This window comes from Triplophysa dalaica, chromosome 14, assembly GCF_015846415.1.
Source record: "Triplophysa dalaica isolate WHDGS20190420 chromosome 14, ASM1584641v1, whole genome shotgun sequence".
Taxonomy (NCBI): Eukaryota; Metazoa; Chordata; class Actinopteri; order Cypriniformes; family Nemacheilidae; genus Triplophysa; species Triplophysa dalaica.
This window is the reverse complement of record NC_079555.1, coordinates 20,794,655-20,812,995: the sequence shown is the minus strand read 5'-3', so window position 1 is coordinate 20,812,995 and position 18,341 is coordinate 20,794,655. Positions and strand designations below refer to the sequence as shown.

General features: G+C 37.4%; 2 protein-coding genes and 1 long non-coding RNA gene across 3 annotated transcripts; all 3 read left to right on the top strand.

Moving 5' to 3' along the window:
* The first annotated feature begins 2,592 nt into the window (after positions 1-2,592).
* Positions 2,593-9,749, top strand: mvda (mevalonate (diphospho) decarboxylase a). The gene is made up of 10 exons (XM_056766494.1): positions 2,593-2,834; positions 3,047-3,117; positions 3,238-3,352; positions 3,440-3,586; positions 4,126-4,325; positions 4,591-4,665; positions 4,810-5,028; positions 5,702-5,817; positions 5,901-6,009; positions 9,546-9,749. Exons 1-10 carry the CDS (start codon positions 2,759-2,761, stop codon positions 9,624-9,626), a joined length of 1,209 nt encoding a protein of 402 aa, XP_056622472.1. The 5' UTR covers positions 2,593-2,758; the 3' UTR covers positions 9,627-9,749.
* Positions 9,750-10,054: 305 nt separating this feature from the next.
* Positions 10,055-13,277, top strand: LOC130435711 (cytochrome b-245 light chain). The gene is made up of 6 exons (XM_056766495.1): positions 10,055-10,254; positions 10,879-10,948; positions 11,126-11,200; positions 11,316-11,399; positions 11,512-11,593; positions 12,611-13,277. Exons 1-6 carry the CDS (start codon positions 10,197-10,199, stop codon positions 12,800-12,802), a joined length of 561 nt encoding a protein of 186 aa, XP_056622473.1. The 5' UTR covers positions 10,055-10,196; the 3' UTR covers positions 12,803-13,277.
* A 1,325-nt stretch (positions 13,278-14,602) lies between these two features.
* On the top strand, positions 14,603-16,556 carry LOC130435692 (uncharacterized). Its single transcript, XR_008908840.1, has 3 exons — positions 14,603-14,906; positions 15,456-15,549; positions 15,884-16,556. It is a non-coding gene; the product is annotated as an uncharacterized LOC130435692 (long non-coding RNA).
* Positions 16,557-18,341: the final 1,785 nt, after the last annotated feature.

The window sequence follows — 18,341 nt, the reverse complement described above, 5'->3', positions numbered from 1 at the left end:
GAGAGACCTTTACCTAGTCCACCCCATACTGGGCTTGCATACTGAAGAACTGGCCGTATACAAGTCAAATATATCTGCACTAAAACATTGTAAAAGGAAGACTTCCTTTGTTTGCGGCACAAAGATAGTAAATTCTGGGGCACACCTTCGAAAATATGTACATAATATGGGCGTCCCAATACAATTCAGAGGATATTTGAGTCCAAGCTATTTAAAGGTTGAAACTACTAATTGCAGAATAAACAGAAGAGGAGGGGAGGAAATGTTATCCTGTCTTCTGGCACTTACCATGTCAACAGTCTTCGCTCCATTCAGCGCCGAAATGCATTTCTGTCCCCATACAGAATCCAAAGCCAATCCAATTAGAAACTCAGTGATTGTCAGATCATCAGTGTATTTCACAGGAATTACAGGGGGAGCCAGATGTGAATCCATACTGTTTATACAGATGACAAAAAGCAGAGGGGATATAAGTCCCCCCTGAGGAACACATGCTAGAACTGGAAAAGAATTGGACACACAGAAGGCCCACTTCACCTTTTGCTTTCTGTTATCCAAGTAACTCCTCACAATATGCCAAAGTGGCCGTCTAAAATGCTAGTCAGCTAAGGAATGTAGCAGTCGTCAATGATCAATAGTATCAAAAGCTTGAGTGAAATAAAAAATGTGTTTGTCCATTTTGGGGGAACCGTTAAGAGCTTCATGCCAGTGCTGCAAAACTTAAATCAGAGCAGTGTCCGTTGATCTATTTTTTATCTCCTCATAAAGCCATGTTGTGATGGTTCAATCTTAGTAACTGTATCCACCAGAATGGCATCTCTGAGGATTCCTTCAAAATCATTAACATTCAAAATCGTATCATTCATTAAGAAGTGAAGTTTCCTGCCAGAATGTCACACTCACGTTGCACAGAGTTTTGCTCCTAAGGCACCACAACACTGTTTTCTCCTTCCATCCCCATTAATCCATAGCTCTGTCCTAATTCAGAGGCTGCATCATTCCAAGCCTGCATTTCAATAGTGAAGGGTGAAACAGAGCTTTTCAAAGCTTTGAATCAATTGCTTCGCAAAATGATTCAGGTTATCAAAGCATTTAAAACACCCATACTGTAAAACAGATGGACAGCGAGACGCTGCTCCCTTCCATTGAACGAATTGAGCGTTAAAAATCCAACGATGGGTTTTGATATGTTTACATAAGACGCCAGTTTGGAGCCTGGGCATGTGCAAAAGGAATCGTCAGTGTAACAAGAGTCTGCACCGTAGTGAGCACGAAGTGGAACCCTGGTATCAAGGTCCTGCCCCTCCTAAACAAATCATGTCATAACTTATACCCCTTTTTTATTGCAATCGTTTAACTAACTAAAACCAAACTTTTCAAAAACGAACACCTGAACTTACATCAACGTGATAAAAACTGACTAAACTTTAAGAAAACATCTTTACTTCGGCTCCTGTCCCTTTGTATAAATGGTGAGGGCGGGTTAATGACCAGTAGGCCTACTGCAGTGAGTCACCAGGGGACAATCAAAGAGCAGTTAACCCTTAGTGACTTAGTATCCTTCAGAGCACGATGGCTTTTTATTTATAACTTTTGTACTACGTAGCCTACATCTAAAAGTGCATGACACAGGCAGATATATCAAAGCAAAGTTATGCAATCTACTTAAAAAGTGCTTTGATTAAGTTCTGGGAGATATTTTGCTGATTGGTGTATTTAAATAACGGAATGCAAAATTGCTTTGTTGTACAGTGGTGCCAGGCACAGCGGTGCAAGGTGCATGACGCTGCCGGTGTGAAAGTACAATGGCCACATGCTGCTAAGGCGTTTTAGGCACCCCTGCACCGCGTGCTGACGCCACCAACTAGTTAAAATGTTGTAAAATCATCGAATCATTTCTGGCCAAACTCAATGAAACATTATATGACCAAAATGTCTTCTTTACACTTGTCGCCAAATGGTCCAGTGAACTGTGCGACGACATATTGTGCAACAGCACTTCCGGCGACTCGAAAGTCGGTTCGTGGTCCTTTCCCGGCTTCCAATTCCCTCTCTCTCATCCCATAATTTCCCGTATCACTCTCCACTGTCCTATCCATACAAAGACGCAAAAGTCCAAAAAAATCTTCTTTGCTCACTTTTATTTGTAAGATGTCCAGAAGATCATTGTGCAGCACTTCACACATTGTAAATGAACATCATATCCATCAGATGTATGCCCATCCAATATATCAGTGTTGGAAGTGCATGTGATTTAACATTATTGAGGTGAAGACATGATAACTGAGATATTATGAATCTAAAGTCAAATGATCATTTTGTCTACTCAATCTTGTTTGGGATTATAGCCTCAACCCAGAGTAGCCTACTCGAAGTAGACGAATTTTTTTTCCCTCGAAAGCGGGACTACAGCTGCACTTTTCCCCATTCGTACTGCGATGTCCCGTTGATGTCTACAGTCTTTGTTAGACATACTGAGCATGCGCGAATGATCGGGCTTTTTATTCGTCAGACCATGGTCCGACCTCATTCATTGGTTTGTCTTGTAAAAGACTAGAACAGCGATCGCTCTGATTGGTCAAGAACTGGTCCTCCCATTTGGGATAGACCAATCCAAACCGAGGCTACTGGTAGATCTAGCTCTCTGTGAGTTTGACACATTCTCACATTGTCGGTAGTGTTTCGTGCGTTCAGGGTTTAACACATAATTAAAGTAATTGTATGCTTTTGTAAATCGGCTTTTCTATAAAAACAACAAATGTCGGATAACGATCACCAAACCATCACCAGGGTCACTTGCACGGCACCTGTAAACATCGCGGTCATTAAATATTGTGAGTACACTTGTCCTGTAAATGATATTATGATAAACGGAAACAAAGTTTACTTTTATTGTTGTTATTTTAATTATTATTGCTGCAGCCTTCAAACTGTGTTGATGTATTTGTCCTAAATGTGTCGTTTTTTATTTAGAATGTCCTCTTAAATGTGTGTATGTACGTGCGCAGATTTGTTTGGTTACTTAAGACATTATACATTAAATCAGGGGGGAAACGTGATGAAGATCTTATTCTGCCAATCAATTCATCACTCAGTGTTACTCTGCATCAGGACCAAGTAAATAATATTCCTCACATTAACTCTTTGAGCATCTGTCTCTGTACATGTGAAGTGCTCCAGGATAGCACTTTAGACATTGTGAGGTTGCTTAAATGCTATTTTCTGACTCTTTCGTAGCTCAAAACAACCACAACAATTGCATGCAGCAGAAGTTTCCGGGAAGACCGCATATGGCTTAATGGCAAAGAGGAGGATGTTAGCCACCCCAGACTGCAGTCATGTCTGCGAGAGAGTATGTACCTGGCTGTCAGAGCATTAAACATTTCTTTCGATATATATCAAAAGATGTAATTTATGTCTTCATGTTTTAATTCAAAAGTTCGACGGTTAGCTCGCAAGAGGCGGAATACTGACAATCCCACTTCAGAGGTCACCAGCGTGTCCTATAAGGTCCATATCTGCTCCGAGAATAACTTTCCCACCGCTGCTGGCCTAGCCTCCTCTGCGTCTGGCTATGCCTGTCTTGGTTAGTAAAATGTGCCACGAGTCACTTCTTGTTGAGCAGAGCTTTTTTAACTGGACATTTCACCATGAACATGCACTGTGCTTATTCCATTCAGAATACATTACTTTTAAATAATAAAAAAATCATGCTTTTACGTAACCAAAGCTGTATTTGTATTCACTCAAGTATTAAACATGTGATTAAAGGACCATTGTGTCATTTTTTTTAGCGGCATCAAGCATTGAATTCCAACCAACAGCTCACTCCTCCCTCCCTTTATGAAATACCATATATAGGAAACGTGTTCTGTAGAGCAGTTTGTCCGAAACTTTAGGGCATAAAGATAGAAATAGATCATTCTAAGGTAAGAAAAATATTGTTTCAATAAGTGAGGTCTTTATACACCTCAGAACACAAAGTGATGTTTTTTATATTGCATTTCCGTCAATAGATCCCCCCAAGAATGACACACTGGACCTTTAAAATAAAGTAATATGTTTTGCGCTGTGTGTCCTGTCCTGGAGCATTGACTCGAGATGTCCTGCTCCTGTGTGTTGCAGTGTACGCGCTGTCGCAGTTGTTTGGGGTTGAGGGCGAGCTATCTGTGGTGGCGCGGCAGGGCTCTGGCAGTGCATGCAGGAGTCTGTACGGTGGATTTGTCCAGTGGAAATTGGGTGAGCGTTCGGACGGGAAAGATAGTATCGCTGAACAAGTGGAACCGGAGTCGTATTGGCCAGAGGTCAGAGTATTGATTCTAGTGGTGAGTTTGGAATTGAACCTCAGATTTTGTGAAGAACGCAAGCCCTCTTTACACCTGCTATAAACATCCATGTTAGGTGAATCGATCACAAGTGGTTGTAACCAAGGAATATCGCTGTTTACATGTGCTGTCACTTTGTGCAACCTCTATGAACACTTGAATTCAGATTATGATGAGAGAGTCAACAATGTCCTCATCACATGCATCACTCCTAGTAGTTTTACTGTATGCTTTGTGTATCTGATGTAGAAATCTTTCTTCCCAGGTGAGCGCTGAGCAGAAGTCTGTAGGGAGCACGTCTGGTATGCACACTAGCGTGGAGACGAGTCACCTTCTTAAGGTACAAATGTGTTTTCATTTCTGTGTGTTCCTTACTGAGTTGCAAGTTGTTCTTTTCATAGCAGTGGATTACAAGTGAGGACAATTTCATATACTCTTAAATATATGACAAGCATACATGTAACCGTCATACTGCCTTCCCCAGTGCCGGGCAGACGTTGTGGTGCCTGGTCGTATGGAGCAGATGATCGGGGCTATACGTCAGCGAAACTTTGCAGTGTTTGGGGACCTGACCATGAAAGACAGTAACCAGTTTCATGCCACCTGTCTGGACACATATCCGCCAATATTCTACCTGAACGACATCTCCCGCAAGATCATCAGCCTTGTGCACCGTTATAACCAGCACTACGGAGAGACCAGAGTGAGCACATGTCTTCATAAATATTGTGAAACAAGTCTATTTACACACTCTTTATTAATGACCATTTGAAAAAACAAAATCATTGCAGTCCTCATGATGAATCACCTAACGCTGAAACCAACATAAAAGCTCTTTAAGCTATAGTCCTGAGTTACAATGGACAGATCATATTCTTCAAATGATGGGCATCTTATTAGTTGATTATTGTCTAAGTATAATACTGTATAGTATGATAAGGGAAACCTGTGAATACTGAGAAAAACGTATTTGAAATACTAACAGGTGCACTTTAATAGGAGGCTACTTCTAGTAGGGTCGATAAAATAAAGCAGTATTTTCAGTTCGAGACATGGTTAGGAAATAGAAGTCATTAACTTGAAAATGAAGATCGGGTTCTAGAGGTGAGTTTAACAAAACAACAGTACAAGTGGAAGTTGAGGATCTAAATGAGCAAATGTAGCGTAAATTAAGCTCTCATATTATAAGAAATACGTTTATTAAAAAAAAAAATGAACTTCTTCAACACACCAAAGGTAAAGACCTCTTATTGTTGAGGCTATTTTATGTAGCCTCAAAAAAACGATATGAATTAATACCTTGGGATAAGCCTGTATTAACACTGTACTACGTGTATTTCAATATAAGCTGATAAATGTTTTTGTTCTTTTTTTAGGTGGCCTATACTTTTGATGCTGGTCCTAACGCTGTGATATATACCCTACAAGAGCACTTGCCCGAGTTTCTAAAGGTGGTACTCCATTTTTTCCCCCCAGAAGTCAATGGAGGAGAGTAAGTTACAAATATTACACTCTCCATTTAGTACTCCGAGTTCAGAGCTGTTGATCATATGAATGTATTATTTTATTTCACAGGTTTCTAAGGGGGCTTCCTGTGAATTTAACTCCACTCTCTGAGGAGCTGAAGAGAGAGATTAAGATGGAGCCCACACCCAAGGGCATTCACTATATAATCAGCACTAAGGTATGTATCTTTAAGCTAAGCTACAGTATCTCACAGAAGTGAGTACACCCCTCACATTTTAGTAAATATTTTATTATATCTTTTAATGTGACAACACTGAAGAAATGACACTTTTCTACAGTGTAAAGTAGTGAGTGTTCTGCTGATATAACAGTGTAAATTTGCTGTCCAATCAAAACAACTCAACACACATGGAAAATGTCCAAAATTGGGCCCAAAGTGTCAATATTTTGTGTGGCCACCATTATTTTCCAGCACTGCCTTAACCCTCTTGGGCATGGAGTTCACCAGAGCTTCATAGGTTGCCACTGGAGTCCTCTTCCACTTCATCACGAAGCTGGTGGATGTTAGAGACCTTGCGCTCCTCCACCTTCTGTTTGAGGATGCCCCACAGATGCTCAGAAGGGTTTAGGTCTGGATACATGCTTGGCCTGTCCATCGGCTTTACCCTCAGCTTCCTTTGGGGTCGTTATCATGTTGGAGTACTGCCATGTGGCCCGGTCTCCGAAGGGAGGGGATCATGCTCTGCTTCAGTATGTCACAGTACATGTTGGCATTCATGGTTCCCTCAATGAACTGTAGCTTCCCAGTGCCGCCAGCACTCATGCAGCACCAGATCATGACACTCCCACCACCATGCTTGACAGTAGGCAAGACAAACTTGTCTTTGTACTCCTCACCTGGTTGCTGCCACACATGCTAGACACTATCTGAACCAAATAAGTTTATGTTGGTCTCATCAGACCACAGGACATGGCTCCAGTAATTCATGTCCTTAATCTGCTTGACTTCAGCAAACTGTTTGCGGGCTTTCTTGTGCATTATCTTTAGAAGAGACTTCCTTCTGGGAGGACACCCATGCAGACTAATTTGATGCAGTCAAACCTCAACCTCTGCAGCAATGCTGGCATTACTCGTACGTCTTTTTCTCAAAGATAACCTCTGGATATGATGCTGAGCAGATGCACTCAACTTCTTTGGTCGACCATAGCGAGGCCATTTCTGAGTGGAACCTGTCCTGTTAAACAGTTGTATTATCCACCACGGCACTGCTCATTTTCAGTGTCTTGCCAATCTTCTCCTAGCCTAGACCATCTTTATGTAGAGCAACAATAATTTTTTTCAGATCGTCAGAGAGTTCTTTGCCAGGAGGTGCCATGTTGAACTTCCAGTGACCGGAATGAGAGCGTGAGAGCGATTACACCACATTTAACACAACTGCTCCCCATTCACACATGAGACCTTGTAACAATAATGAATCGCATGACACCGGGGAGGGGAAATGGCTAAATTGCCCCAATTTGGACATTTTCACTTTGGGGTGACCTTACATTTGTTGCCAATGGTTTAGACATTAATGGCTGTTTGTTGAGTTTTTGTGAGGAGACAGCAAATTTACACTGATATACAAACTGTACACTCACTACTTTACATTGCAGCATAGTGTAATTTCAGTGTTGTCACATGAAAAGGTATAATAACAAAGGGCCGGATTAACATAAGGGCTGAAGCCCCGGGCCCGCGGAAGGAGGGGGCCGTTGATTGGCTGGAGGAGATGGGAGCTGTCCTCACATCATTGATTGACAATTCATATAGGTGGTTGACTATAAAATAATAAGAAACTATTGAAAAATGTTCCTGACTGATATAATTCACGGTCCAATCAAAATCACTCTACAGTTTGCTCCATTACGTCAGAAAACGCCTCTTTGAGTTATGCTTTCGTATGTCGAGAATTAGGTTTGGCTTGTTGGTATGGGCAAAAAGAAGAAATAAAGTAGAGGTGAATACCGTGAAGTTTATTTTACAGCTGAAATTCCAAAACTAACCAACTACTTCAGTTCCCTCTGAGACAAAATGCCCATGGACATTCCAGGGTGCAGCGGCAAACACCTTTAGCATCACCCACCGTCACAGATCAACGTGCTTTAAATGTTGAAGGTGAGTTAGCAGCAGTGGTAGGTTATTGTTCTATAAAAAACAAGTTAGAAATAAGGGTTTTATGAATGTTTACTTTGCCCCTTTAGATGAAAACGACAGTAATAGTGAAGCAAAATATAAGACAGGTCATCTGATCAGTAACAAATGCGATGGAGTGAAGAACGCTCCTTGCCTACGTTAAATTTTATTAATTCTGTTTGCGGTCATCAGTGGGACAAGAACGACTTAGCCATTTCATGAAAAACAGACTTTTTCCATGTTTAAATGCTAAAACCGGGTCTCTTTTGAATCTGCCAACTCAGAAAACGTGAAAAAAGACAAATCATTAACATTTTTTATGTGAACCTATCTCTGCAAGCCTTTGAGAAAACGAGCCCTTCAGAAATCGTGCTCTTACTGACGTAAGTAGGCGTTCTTACTATAATATTTCCGGCCCTTGTTCTGAACGTGTCCACCCAACTCGCCGCCATTGTTGTTTTCACATGTGTGAAGTTCCAACACCACGTCAAAAGTAGCAAAGCTTACGAACTTACGAACACAATGTGTTTGGTGTTCAAACACGAGACCTTGTTTCTCGTTCGCTTTATGTGAACAAACTTTAATGTTTTGTCGCTGAAGGGGGCGGAGAAGGGGGCGGAGATTAGCAGATCATTTAAAGAGACACAAACCCAAAACAGCGCGTATCTCCTCACATGCAAAAGTGGGCATGTAGCACATCGTATATTAAAAGATCTGTGGTGTTTTTTTAGATAAAACTTCACAAACACACTCTAGGGACACCAGAGGCTTATTTAACATCTAGTGAAACCATTCGAACAACCTCAATTATACTGATAAAAAAGTAAATATGATACATAATTATACTGAAAAGTAAATATAATAAATAAATATGAAACTAAATTAAAAGGGTAGAAAATTTAAATAATTAGAAAATGAATTAGAATAATAATAATTGCAATAAAAAGAAATAGACACTGCAGAAGACACCGTGGGGTCCAATAAAATGAAGGAGGCTGTTGTGTTTGTTATTGCCCCGGGGCCAAATGTGTTTTAAATCCGGCTCTGATATTAACATGTTTACAAAAATGTGAGGGGTGTACTCACTTCTGTGAGATACTGTATATTATTACCCATATTTTTCATTTACAGCAGTCGTGATAATTGCAGTTTTTAGATAGTCATAAACTGCAAAGGACAACACACAGTATTTGTCACTGTGACTTTTTCAATGTAGTGTTGGATACGTGGGTTGTGTCAGAATGCTTAGGCGGCATAATTGAAATGTTGTTGAATTTTACATTTTTTGAAATGCAATCAAATTATTAAAAGTGAAAATTAAGCTTAAATGCTTACAAAATTGTGCCCCAACTGATTTTTTTGGCCGTCATTTGTTGACCAATCACCTTCTTCATGCACACGCATGAGGTTGTGGTTCATGAAACTCAATAAAGGAGCAATCAGAGGAAAGTATCTCCGGAGACATGAAGTGCCTTCCTGCCTATGAACGGAGGCTCCAAAGGAAGCATTTTAGAGCTTTCGTACGCAGCTGTGGTTTTCCTAAATGTATTATGAGGTTCTGTGTAATATGTTTTAAGGCTGGTCCTGGACCTTGTACGGTGGACGATCCAAATCTTCATTTGCTGGATGCTGGTGGGCTGCCCAAGAAGAATGCCTGAGAGATCAACCACAATATTATCGCAATTTGCAATAGTTGCATATTTTTAAAGGACATACATTTATTAAATTGTGTAAAAACATGTACATTTTAGTTATTAAAATTATTATTTTTAAGAATGAAATGAGTGATTTCTGTTGTTTTTGCAATCTTCTTAGTTCAAGTGCATAATAATTTGTTTGTCATGTGTAGGAAATTTGAAAATGGTAAAATTGTTGTTTAGTCTCCCGTCTGATCACTGAATCATTTCAATAATATAAATGAGATATAACGTACAAGAATCTACTTCATGCCTCACCGGGTTACGAGTATGATTGGCTGGGAAAGTATCACGTGAACCAGAAGAATTTGGCCCCGGCCAACCCAGTCGGTGTGATTTCTTTTTTGTATGAATTTACATTTACACCGCTGCTTGATAAGAGCGCAAAGTACAATCGGAAGTGACGGAGTGAGAGGTTGGGTTTGTGACTTGCTTGTCACGCCCCGACTGTCTTTCCTTAAGAAAGTTACTTGTTTGATATGTTAAAGTAAATGTGAGCTTTCGGGTGTTTTGTTGTCTGTGTCTGTCATCATGGGGAAGATTGAATGGGCGATGTGGGCCAACGAACAGGCTCTGGCTGCTGGTCTTAGTAAGAACTCCAGTACTTCTCGTTATCAGTTTTGTTTCCTTTTTATCTCAAACGCATTTTTCGAGCACTATTACTGAATGTTACTTGCCTGACAAAAATTGCCGAAAATACATACAGTGATATACTGTAACTTAAAGTATATTACAGTACATGCTATTTCACGGTTTATTTTGTTGTAAATGGATAATTACGTGTAGATAAATCTGTCTTCTATTAATACTTTACGTGAATGTTCTGTTAGTTAACGTGAACTGAAAATTAGAAATATTGTTAAGGATACAACATTTAGTGCATGTTGAATTTAGCATTAACTAATATGAATAAACACTGTAGAAGTTTCATGCTCATGTTGACAAAGGTTTTTATTTTTTCCCCTAAAATTTTCATTATGAGCCTATGCCTTGTGTTTTGCCAAATAATTGTTTTGACTGCAGCTGCTTAAATTGCGCCTTACAAAGAATCAAATCAAATTTTAAAATGATAATAATCCTTATATTGTAATAATGCTGTATCCCTAAAGGAAGATAATAAGCATAGAAAGCTGATTTTAGTTTTTTAATGGATTTTTTTGACATTGACAGGTTGCAGGATTTTTGTAAATAAATTGATGTGTCTCTTTATCAGTTTATCTGACTGGAGGAATAGTTGGAGTGGCTGGTCAGTTCAGAGATTGGCAATTTGCAGCATTTGGCATGTATCCTTTTAAACTCTAATTTCTCAGAAAGTTGAATGAATGATTTTTTGACGTGTTCTTTTGCAAACCCAGATTTTCATGTCATTTCCTCATATTTGTGACTAGTGTGTCAAAAGATACAGTGTCAATAGAAAGTTCTATGTAAATGTCGTATGTGTGTATCCTTAACGGTGACAGTGCTGCAGGTCTGTTTGTGTGTTTGCTGGAATATCCCCGCAGTAAACGGAGCAAAGGCACCAGTGTTGAGAGGACGTGAGTGTTCTGTGCTCATTTACAGGAAGCATGGCTCGCTGATTTTGACACCTATTAAATGATGCTACAAAAAGCACGCTGTGTCTCATGCGAAGGGTTTTTGTTTCCCTTTCAGGGGTCAGTACTGCTTCACGGTGTGTGTAAAGGCTTTTGGGCCCCTGACCAGCAACTATTACGTCAGAGCTTTGCTACACGCTGCGTAAGTAACATGTACATCAAATGTATTCCATGCTTGTGTTGTCGTATTTGTCCTTATCTCTTTGCACGCATGACCGTTATTGTGGCTGTTATGTGTGTGTGCTGTCTTCTAGGTTGTGTGTTCCTGGAGGTTTCATGTTAGCCACAGTCCTGGGATGTGTTTGTCTTGGGATCGCTAGTTTAATCTACCTTTCCGTAAGTCTGTATAAACTCCCATATAAATCAGTGGTTGAAGCAAAATGGCTGAATGTAAAAGGTTCTTTTTGCAATTACTTCCTTCTGTAAAATCCCCCTCTTCACTTTTTCACTTCTGCAGTTTTCAATGACAACACTGAAGGAGTAGTTTTGTAGAGGAAACTGTTATTGCCCAGTTGTTGCCCTTTCAGCTCAGGAGCTTTGAAGGAGTTCTTATTTGTTGTAGGCTATTTCTTTCAAGTATCATCTTTTTTTTTCAGACAAAGTTTTGGACAATTATTCAAATACACAAAGAGTATGAGAGTGTTAAATTAAGGTAGATTGTAGTAATTTTAGAGTTGATCATTTTTTGTTATACTTAGACTTTTAATTCTACTTAGACTTTTACTTGGAAGAAACATCTGAGACAAAAATTAGACTTAAGCAAAAGTTAACGTTTGCTCTCCATTAAAGAGATCTCTTTTTTTCCTATATGGAAACCAAAAGTGAATGCACATTTACTCGCCCTCATGTTGTTCCAACCCCTTATAACTTAATTTATTCCATGCGACACTCAACTAAAATTTATTTATATAGCGACTTTTGACAATTTACATGGTTACAAAGCAGCTGTACATGGAAACAATGACTATAGCCAAAACATTAAACACAAAAGGAGATGGACAAAATTAAACACAAAAGTAGTCGCTTAACAGAATAGTTACACTACTCTTTCACGTAAAATAAAAGCCTACTATGAGGATAACAATCTGAGTATGAATAAATATCAGCTTATCTTCATTCCTCAATACTTATACTGCCGAACGTTTTACACAAACAGTGATCTAATAGATTTACTGTAGAATTACTATCCAAAGCACAGTATTAAATAGAGCAGTATATCACTTAGTTAGACACTAGTCAAACTGTTTACAACTAACTGGGTCATGTGTCCACATTGCTTTATTGGGGATCAGACTACATTCACTTTGCCTTTAGGCTTTGAATAATCATTTGCTTTTTAATTTTGTTTCACAGGCAGCTATTCACGGGGAGAACTGGGAGCCCATACTGCATCGAAAGGAGATGTCAAAGCGAATTGGGGAGAGTATCAAAGAACCTCCCCAGAACCCTCCGCCACGACCTCCTCCAGAACTCCGCCGGAAAAAAGCAGATCACCTAGAGACCGCTGCATATGACAATCCCATGACCGTGACTGTCAGTGAATAATTACTCTAATGAGTGTGAATAGGGTTTAGTTACAAACTCCAAACGGCTTGTAACTATAGCTGGCCTTTATGGTTTTATATTGTTTAAATGCTCCAGAAAAGAGACATGGAGGGACGGGATTGACAAAATAATTTACTGATTATTTAATCTGCTTTGTGTATATGAAGTAGACATTACAGTAGATACTTTCATGTCATTTTTACCTACACACATTCTACAAAAAATGTTTTTTAACACTTTCATCTTAATGTTCAGTTTAAACATATCTCTGTTTAAACAGGGCAATTTTCTGATATAATTGTGATATTATGAGTTTAGGGAAGAAAACACTTTCCTTGAAAGATTATGTATTTGCATCAAGGTAACATATAGGCCTATATTTTTGTACATGGAATAAACTATATGTAATTGGAGGTGCTATAGTCACTTGTCATGTATATAATTTGATTTTTCCCAATATAAATAATTCATAATTGTTGTGTTTTTTGTCATTCTTTTGTTAAACATTGTGATTTCAGTTCATATTTCAAAATGAGGAAAATCTTCCTAAATGTCGATATTTTTAATTAAAAAGGAACTAATAACAGATGACTGTAACAGGCTGTTGAGAAACAGATCTTCATACTTTCAGATTCCCTTTGTTGCTCAACAAGGAACAAGGAAGTTCATATTACACAAAGAAACAAGTGAGTATGCTGGAACACCATTGTTCTTCAGGATAAATTGTTCTAAATATTTGGGCCCGTATTCACAAAACATCTTAAGGCTGAAAGTAGCTCCTAACCTGCAGAGTAAGGAGAAACTCTTAAAAATAATGGGCGTGTCAGAATAAAGTTAACTGCCTAACCTTTCACTGAGAGGAAATAAAAAGCTTTATATTAGTGCTACAATGATGATATCATCATTTACACCTTGGTTTTCCCCAAAACCAGATATAGTTTTATCATCAACAATATAGAAACACAAGTACCCAGCGGGCACCTCGATGTCAATTTGATGTCAAATTTCAGACAATATTTGATCAAGATGGTGCACCACATCATTTCAAATTCAAATCATACATTAAATTCTTCAAGGTTTTTAATGAGGTGAAAATATGAGGTTTATCCCATACTGAAATTGGTTAATGTAAGTATAGCCCAATATGTTTGACATTGAAATGACGTCAAATCAACGTTGCATTATAGGCATTCATTTGATGTTGTATTGACATCATATTGACATCAATGTAAATCCAGTTGAAATAGCATTTTTCTTCTAACTGGCCCCTCAAAATGCATCTATTTGTCACATCTTTTGAAGCAGTTGTTGGATTTGTACATGAAAGTGGACTGCTGTAACTTCTGTGGTAAAAAACACTTTTTTTAAAAGTATGTAAATACTCATGCTGAAATAAAAGGAAACAGTGATTGTTAAATTTTACAAGAAAATATACTGATTTGCCAATAATACATTCAGATGTAATTACAATTTAAAATATTAAAAACAAAAGCAGCATTTTTGCTGTAACCCCACATAAAGTATTATGTATCCTTATTTTTGTTATTTATAGTGATATTATATTACTGTAAAATTAGAAAAACATTGCTGTAATTGAAAATACTCATAATATTGTAATACCTTATAATGTATGTACCATTTTTACAGTATTACAACATCATGTTCATTTTAGTCAAAAAACTCTTATAACTTTTTTATTATTTTTTATAAATTTTTATTTTTCCTTAATTTTTATTAATAATCATTAATTAATCATTAATTTTATTATGAAAAATGTTGGGCCTACAATGCCCATTTATTATCTGTCTTATGTATTTCTTAATACCACCTGTAGACGGCGCCATGGCCTATTTCACATTTCCGGGTTTCTCAGCAGCTGAAGTTAGTGAATGGACTACAACAATTAATTTATTTTTTGTGTGAAATTTGATGCAAATGTAGTATAACATATTATTTTATACATACACGTAAAAATATAAAATTTATAAAAATATTTGGAGGATTTACTACGTTGACCGTTGAAACGTACGTCATCACGTCTTGCGTAGAGGCCAGTGTTTGCTATGCGGTCGAAGAATTGGAGAAGGTTGTCGCTTTTTATCAGGTGAGTAATAAACATCTCATGGAATAAAAAATACGTTATATTGGGTAACTTTGAAAACCTAGAAGATTGTGTTTTGATGAAATATATGACTTGGCGATATATTAGAATCTGGTGAATTGAAATATCCCGCCAGAAGTACCGTGAAGATTTCTGAGGTAATGTTAATGTGCGATCCATTAAGCGTGTAACGTTGAGTTAACGATTTAGAAATGTCAGTGAGTAATGTTAGTTTTGCAATTAATATTCGGATAAAATAAAAATGCCCTCATTTGAATCTCTTTACCGATGCTATGCGACAAAGCGAAACATACCCATAATTATAATTCATAATTTGATACACACTGATGAAGTGTTCTAAAATGTCCTGGTAGAAGGTCCACTGTGTCAAGCAGGACCAGCCCACACTACTAAAGGTACCAAAAGCTGGTTCAATGACCATTTGTGTTACTGTGCTCAAAGGAAAACTTCTCAGCTGTTCTGGTCACTTAGTTGTATTGTTCAACAATCTTAACAATCATTGAATACTGATATGGTTGTCTTTTTTTTCAGAATTCTTACAAACAAATTGATGTCAACAATGAAAATGGATGGCTCAGGGCTGAAGAAGGCCTTTGGAAAACACGGCTATGTCGTGTTATAAGAGGTACTACATTACTTTTCTTGTATGATTAGAGGATGTAGTGTCTATCAACATATGCTACATTTTAAGTAAATTAAACATGTAATGCTTCAATTACAATCTTGTCTTAGTAAACTGACACATTTAAAACATTTAACAACTCTTAAATATTTGCAAGTAGTGCACATTTCTAAATTTAACAGATACTTATTTAAACCTGGGAACATCTTAGTGTTAATAAACATTTAAGAGCAGCAACTTGCATTAACTTCTATGTACAAGTGATGGTTGCTGAAAAATGTTAGGTATATTTTAATGTCTTAAAAGGTGTGCTAATTGTGGTTTCATCTTCATTTAGGTGCACTACAGCAGTCCAAACCTTCATTATCAGAGGCTGAAATAAAAAAATACAGCTAAAAAATCTCCGGTCTGCTCCCGATAGATGTGGGGGTATGGGACGACAAAAGGGGAAATCGGCGATTGATGTGTGTTCAGATTCTGAATAAGTAGGCCTTAAGCCAATTGTTTATCAAAATTATTTTTGTTCATTTGGGATATGATCTGGGAAAACCCATCACATGGTGAAATAAAAAATACTGGTTTTAGTATCATATGAAAGCTATTAAGCCCTTTCCAAAACTGTTTTTATTTAATTTACAAATTGTTTTTATGGAGTGGGTGGTCTAGTGGGTTAAACCACTGAACTGGTAAATCAAAAGGTTGCTGGTTCTATCCTAGTAGCCACCACCAGTGTGTTGCTCAAGGGGGATTGTCCCTGTAATAAGTGCACTGTAAGTCGCTTTGGATAAAAGCATCTGCTAAATAACTACACGTAAATGTAAATGTTTTTAACAAATGGAAAGGGCTTGAGAGCTTTCATATAATATCAAAACCTGTAATATGTACAATTTTGTCATGTGATGGCTTTTTCCAGATCACTTAATATTTATATATTAATTTAAATGTTAATATTTAATTTAAATGTAATTCAAGGAGGATTTTATATTTATTAGTGGTTTAAGAACATTTTAAATTTCTGGAATTGTAGCTGATTGTATTTAATAAAACATGTCTTACATTAAGTACTGTTGTTTCATTATTTATTGGTCTAGAATAGGACATCAATTTGTTAAAAAATGTAAAAGAAATTGCTAATCAAATTAACGTCAAAATTTGATGTCAATTTGATGTCAAATTTTGACATCGATTTGATTTGCATTTTTGACCAATTCTTTGATGCCGATGTTTGACGTCAATTTGATGTCTATTTAACATCAAATGCCCACTGGGTAATAATCATACCAAAATGTATATTAGTAAGTCTGAAATAGCAAAGCAACAAACGTTCCTGTGCATGCACGCTTTTGTGGCCCAAACTTTACATCCGGTACACATCTGCTCCCTGGAGATAACAAGCAAACAAAATTACGTCAGAGAGACACTAACAATCTTCTCAGTTGCTTTCACTATGTGTTGGAGGGTATTGCAGCAGGATGGAGATATAGCTACAGTCAGGACTGGGCAAAAATACATCAAAATGTATTTTAAAATACCAAATACCTTACTTTTAAATGTATCAAAATAAACTACAAAATACAGCAGCCACACCATGTATCAAAATAAACTTCTGTATTCTAAAAATACTACAAAATACTTTTACAAGGGAGGGAGCATGAAATTTCTTTACAAACCCTCCATCAATTGGCCTATTTGACCTATACCTTCACAGCTACACTGATTCTGTGGATTAAGTAAACAATGTTTGATAGCAAAAAACTGCTTTTTATTGCATGACTTTAAGTGGCATATGCATCTAGCAGATCAAATATTCACATATGCGTGGCTGTGATCTCCCAGATGAAAGTTAGTTTTAAAGTTATGTAAAGTTGAATGTTTTACAGTTTGAAAATGACTTGTAATTGTATCATTATTTAGTTACTTGTTGTACAAAGGGCCTTCTGTGCATCAGCCACACTGACTCAATGGCAAACATCATTCATAGGAAGACAACTGATGGCACCTATTTGATTTTTTGCGTAGAATCAATCGTTGTCAACATTGTTGAGGTTTGTATGAGGAGTGTTTCTGTCTAAGTGCGTCTTTGAGGTTTTGGGTTTACTTTGTCACAGTGCTTTTACACACCTCACAGTTTTCAACAGTCACAAAAAATGTATAACTTTATTTGAAGCAGATATTATTTGATTACAGTTAATATTATAGAAGCAAACAATCGAAAATTTACATGTGTAAAACATCCTCAATTGCTACCTTTTTATTAAACACCATTTCAAACAATAAAAGAAAATTACATTTAATGAAATTCATGAACCCAACTAATTCAAACACTCAAAATAATTGTGATATGTTGAAATTTTACATTTTTTCAACATTTATTGCGGATGCAAAAGGATTTTATGGATTCAATGTTATTGAAATTGACCAAGCAATCAACAATCAATTCCTCATCTATTCCTAAAAGGAGTTTATATTCATTATAATATAGTCATTGGAAATGAAAGTTAAATACCTTTCCACCATTTTCTAGTGACCCATTTTGACCCGGAGCTGAAATTAGTTTTAATTTGCTTTAGTCGAGTAGTTTTGCTTTAAATACAATGTTATTTTTGTTATAAATCTTCCCTTGCATGTGAAATCACACATACCATGGGGAACAAAACAGCATAACTTGGCAAATTTGTTGCAATAGAGCATAAAAAGATGATCCAAAGCAATACATTTACATTTAGGCATTTGGCAGACGCTTTTATCCAAAGCGACTTACAGTGCACGTATTACAAGGACAATCCCCCTGGAGC

What these genes read in the sequence shown, in the direction of transcription:
- mvda (XM_056766494.1), top strand. Translation starts at nt 2,759, where the DNA reads ATGTCGGATAACGATCACCAAACCATCACCAGGGTCACTTGCACGGCA. An exon ending in GCAGTCATGTCTGCGAGAGA is followed by an intron (nt 3,353 to 3,439) that starts GTATGTACCTGG and finishes TTAATTCAAAAG; the next exon opens with TTCGACGGTTAGCTCGCAAG. An exon ending in AGCACTACGGAGAGACCAGA is followed by an intron (nt 5,029 to 5,701) that starts GTGAGCACATGT and finishes TTCTTTTTTTAG; the next exon opens with GTGGCCTATACTTTTGATGC.
- LOC130435711 (XM_056766495.1), top strand. Translation starts at nt 10,197, where the DNA reads ATGGGGAAGATTGAATGGGCGATGTGGGCCAACGAACAGGCTCTGGCT. An exon ending in GGCTCTGGCTGCTGGTCTTA is followed by an intron (nt 10,255 to 10,878) that starts GTAAGAACTCCA and finishes TCTCTTTATCAG; the next exon opens with TTTATCTGACTGGAGGAATA. An exon ending in CAATTTGCAGCATTTGGCAT is followed by an intron (nt 10,949 to 11,125) that starts GTATCCTTTTAA and finishes TAACGGTGACAG; the next exon opens with TGCTGCAGGTCTGTTTGTGT.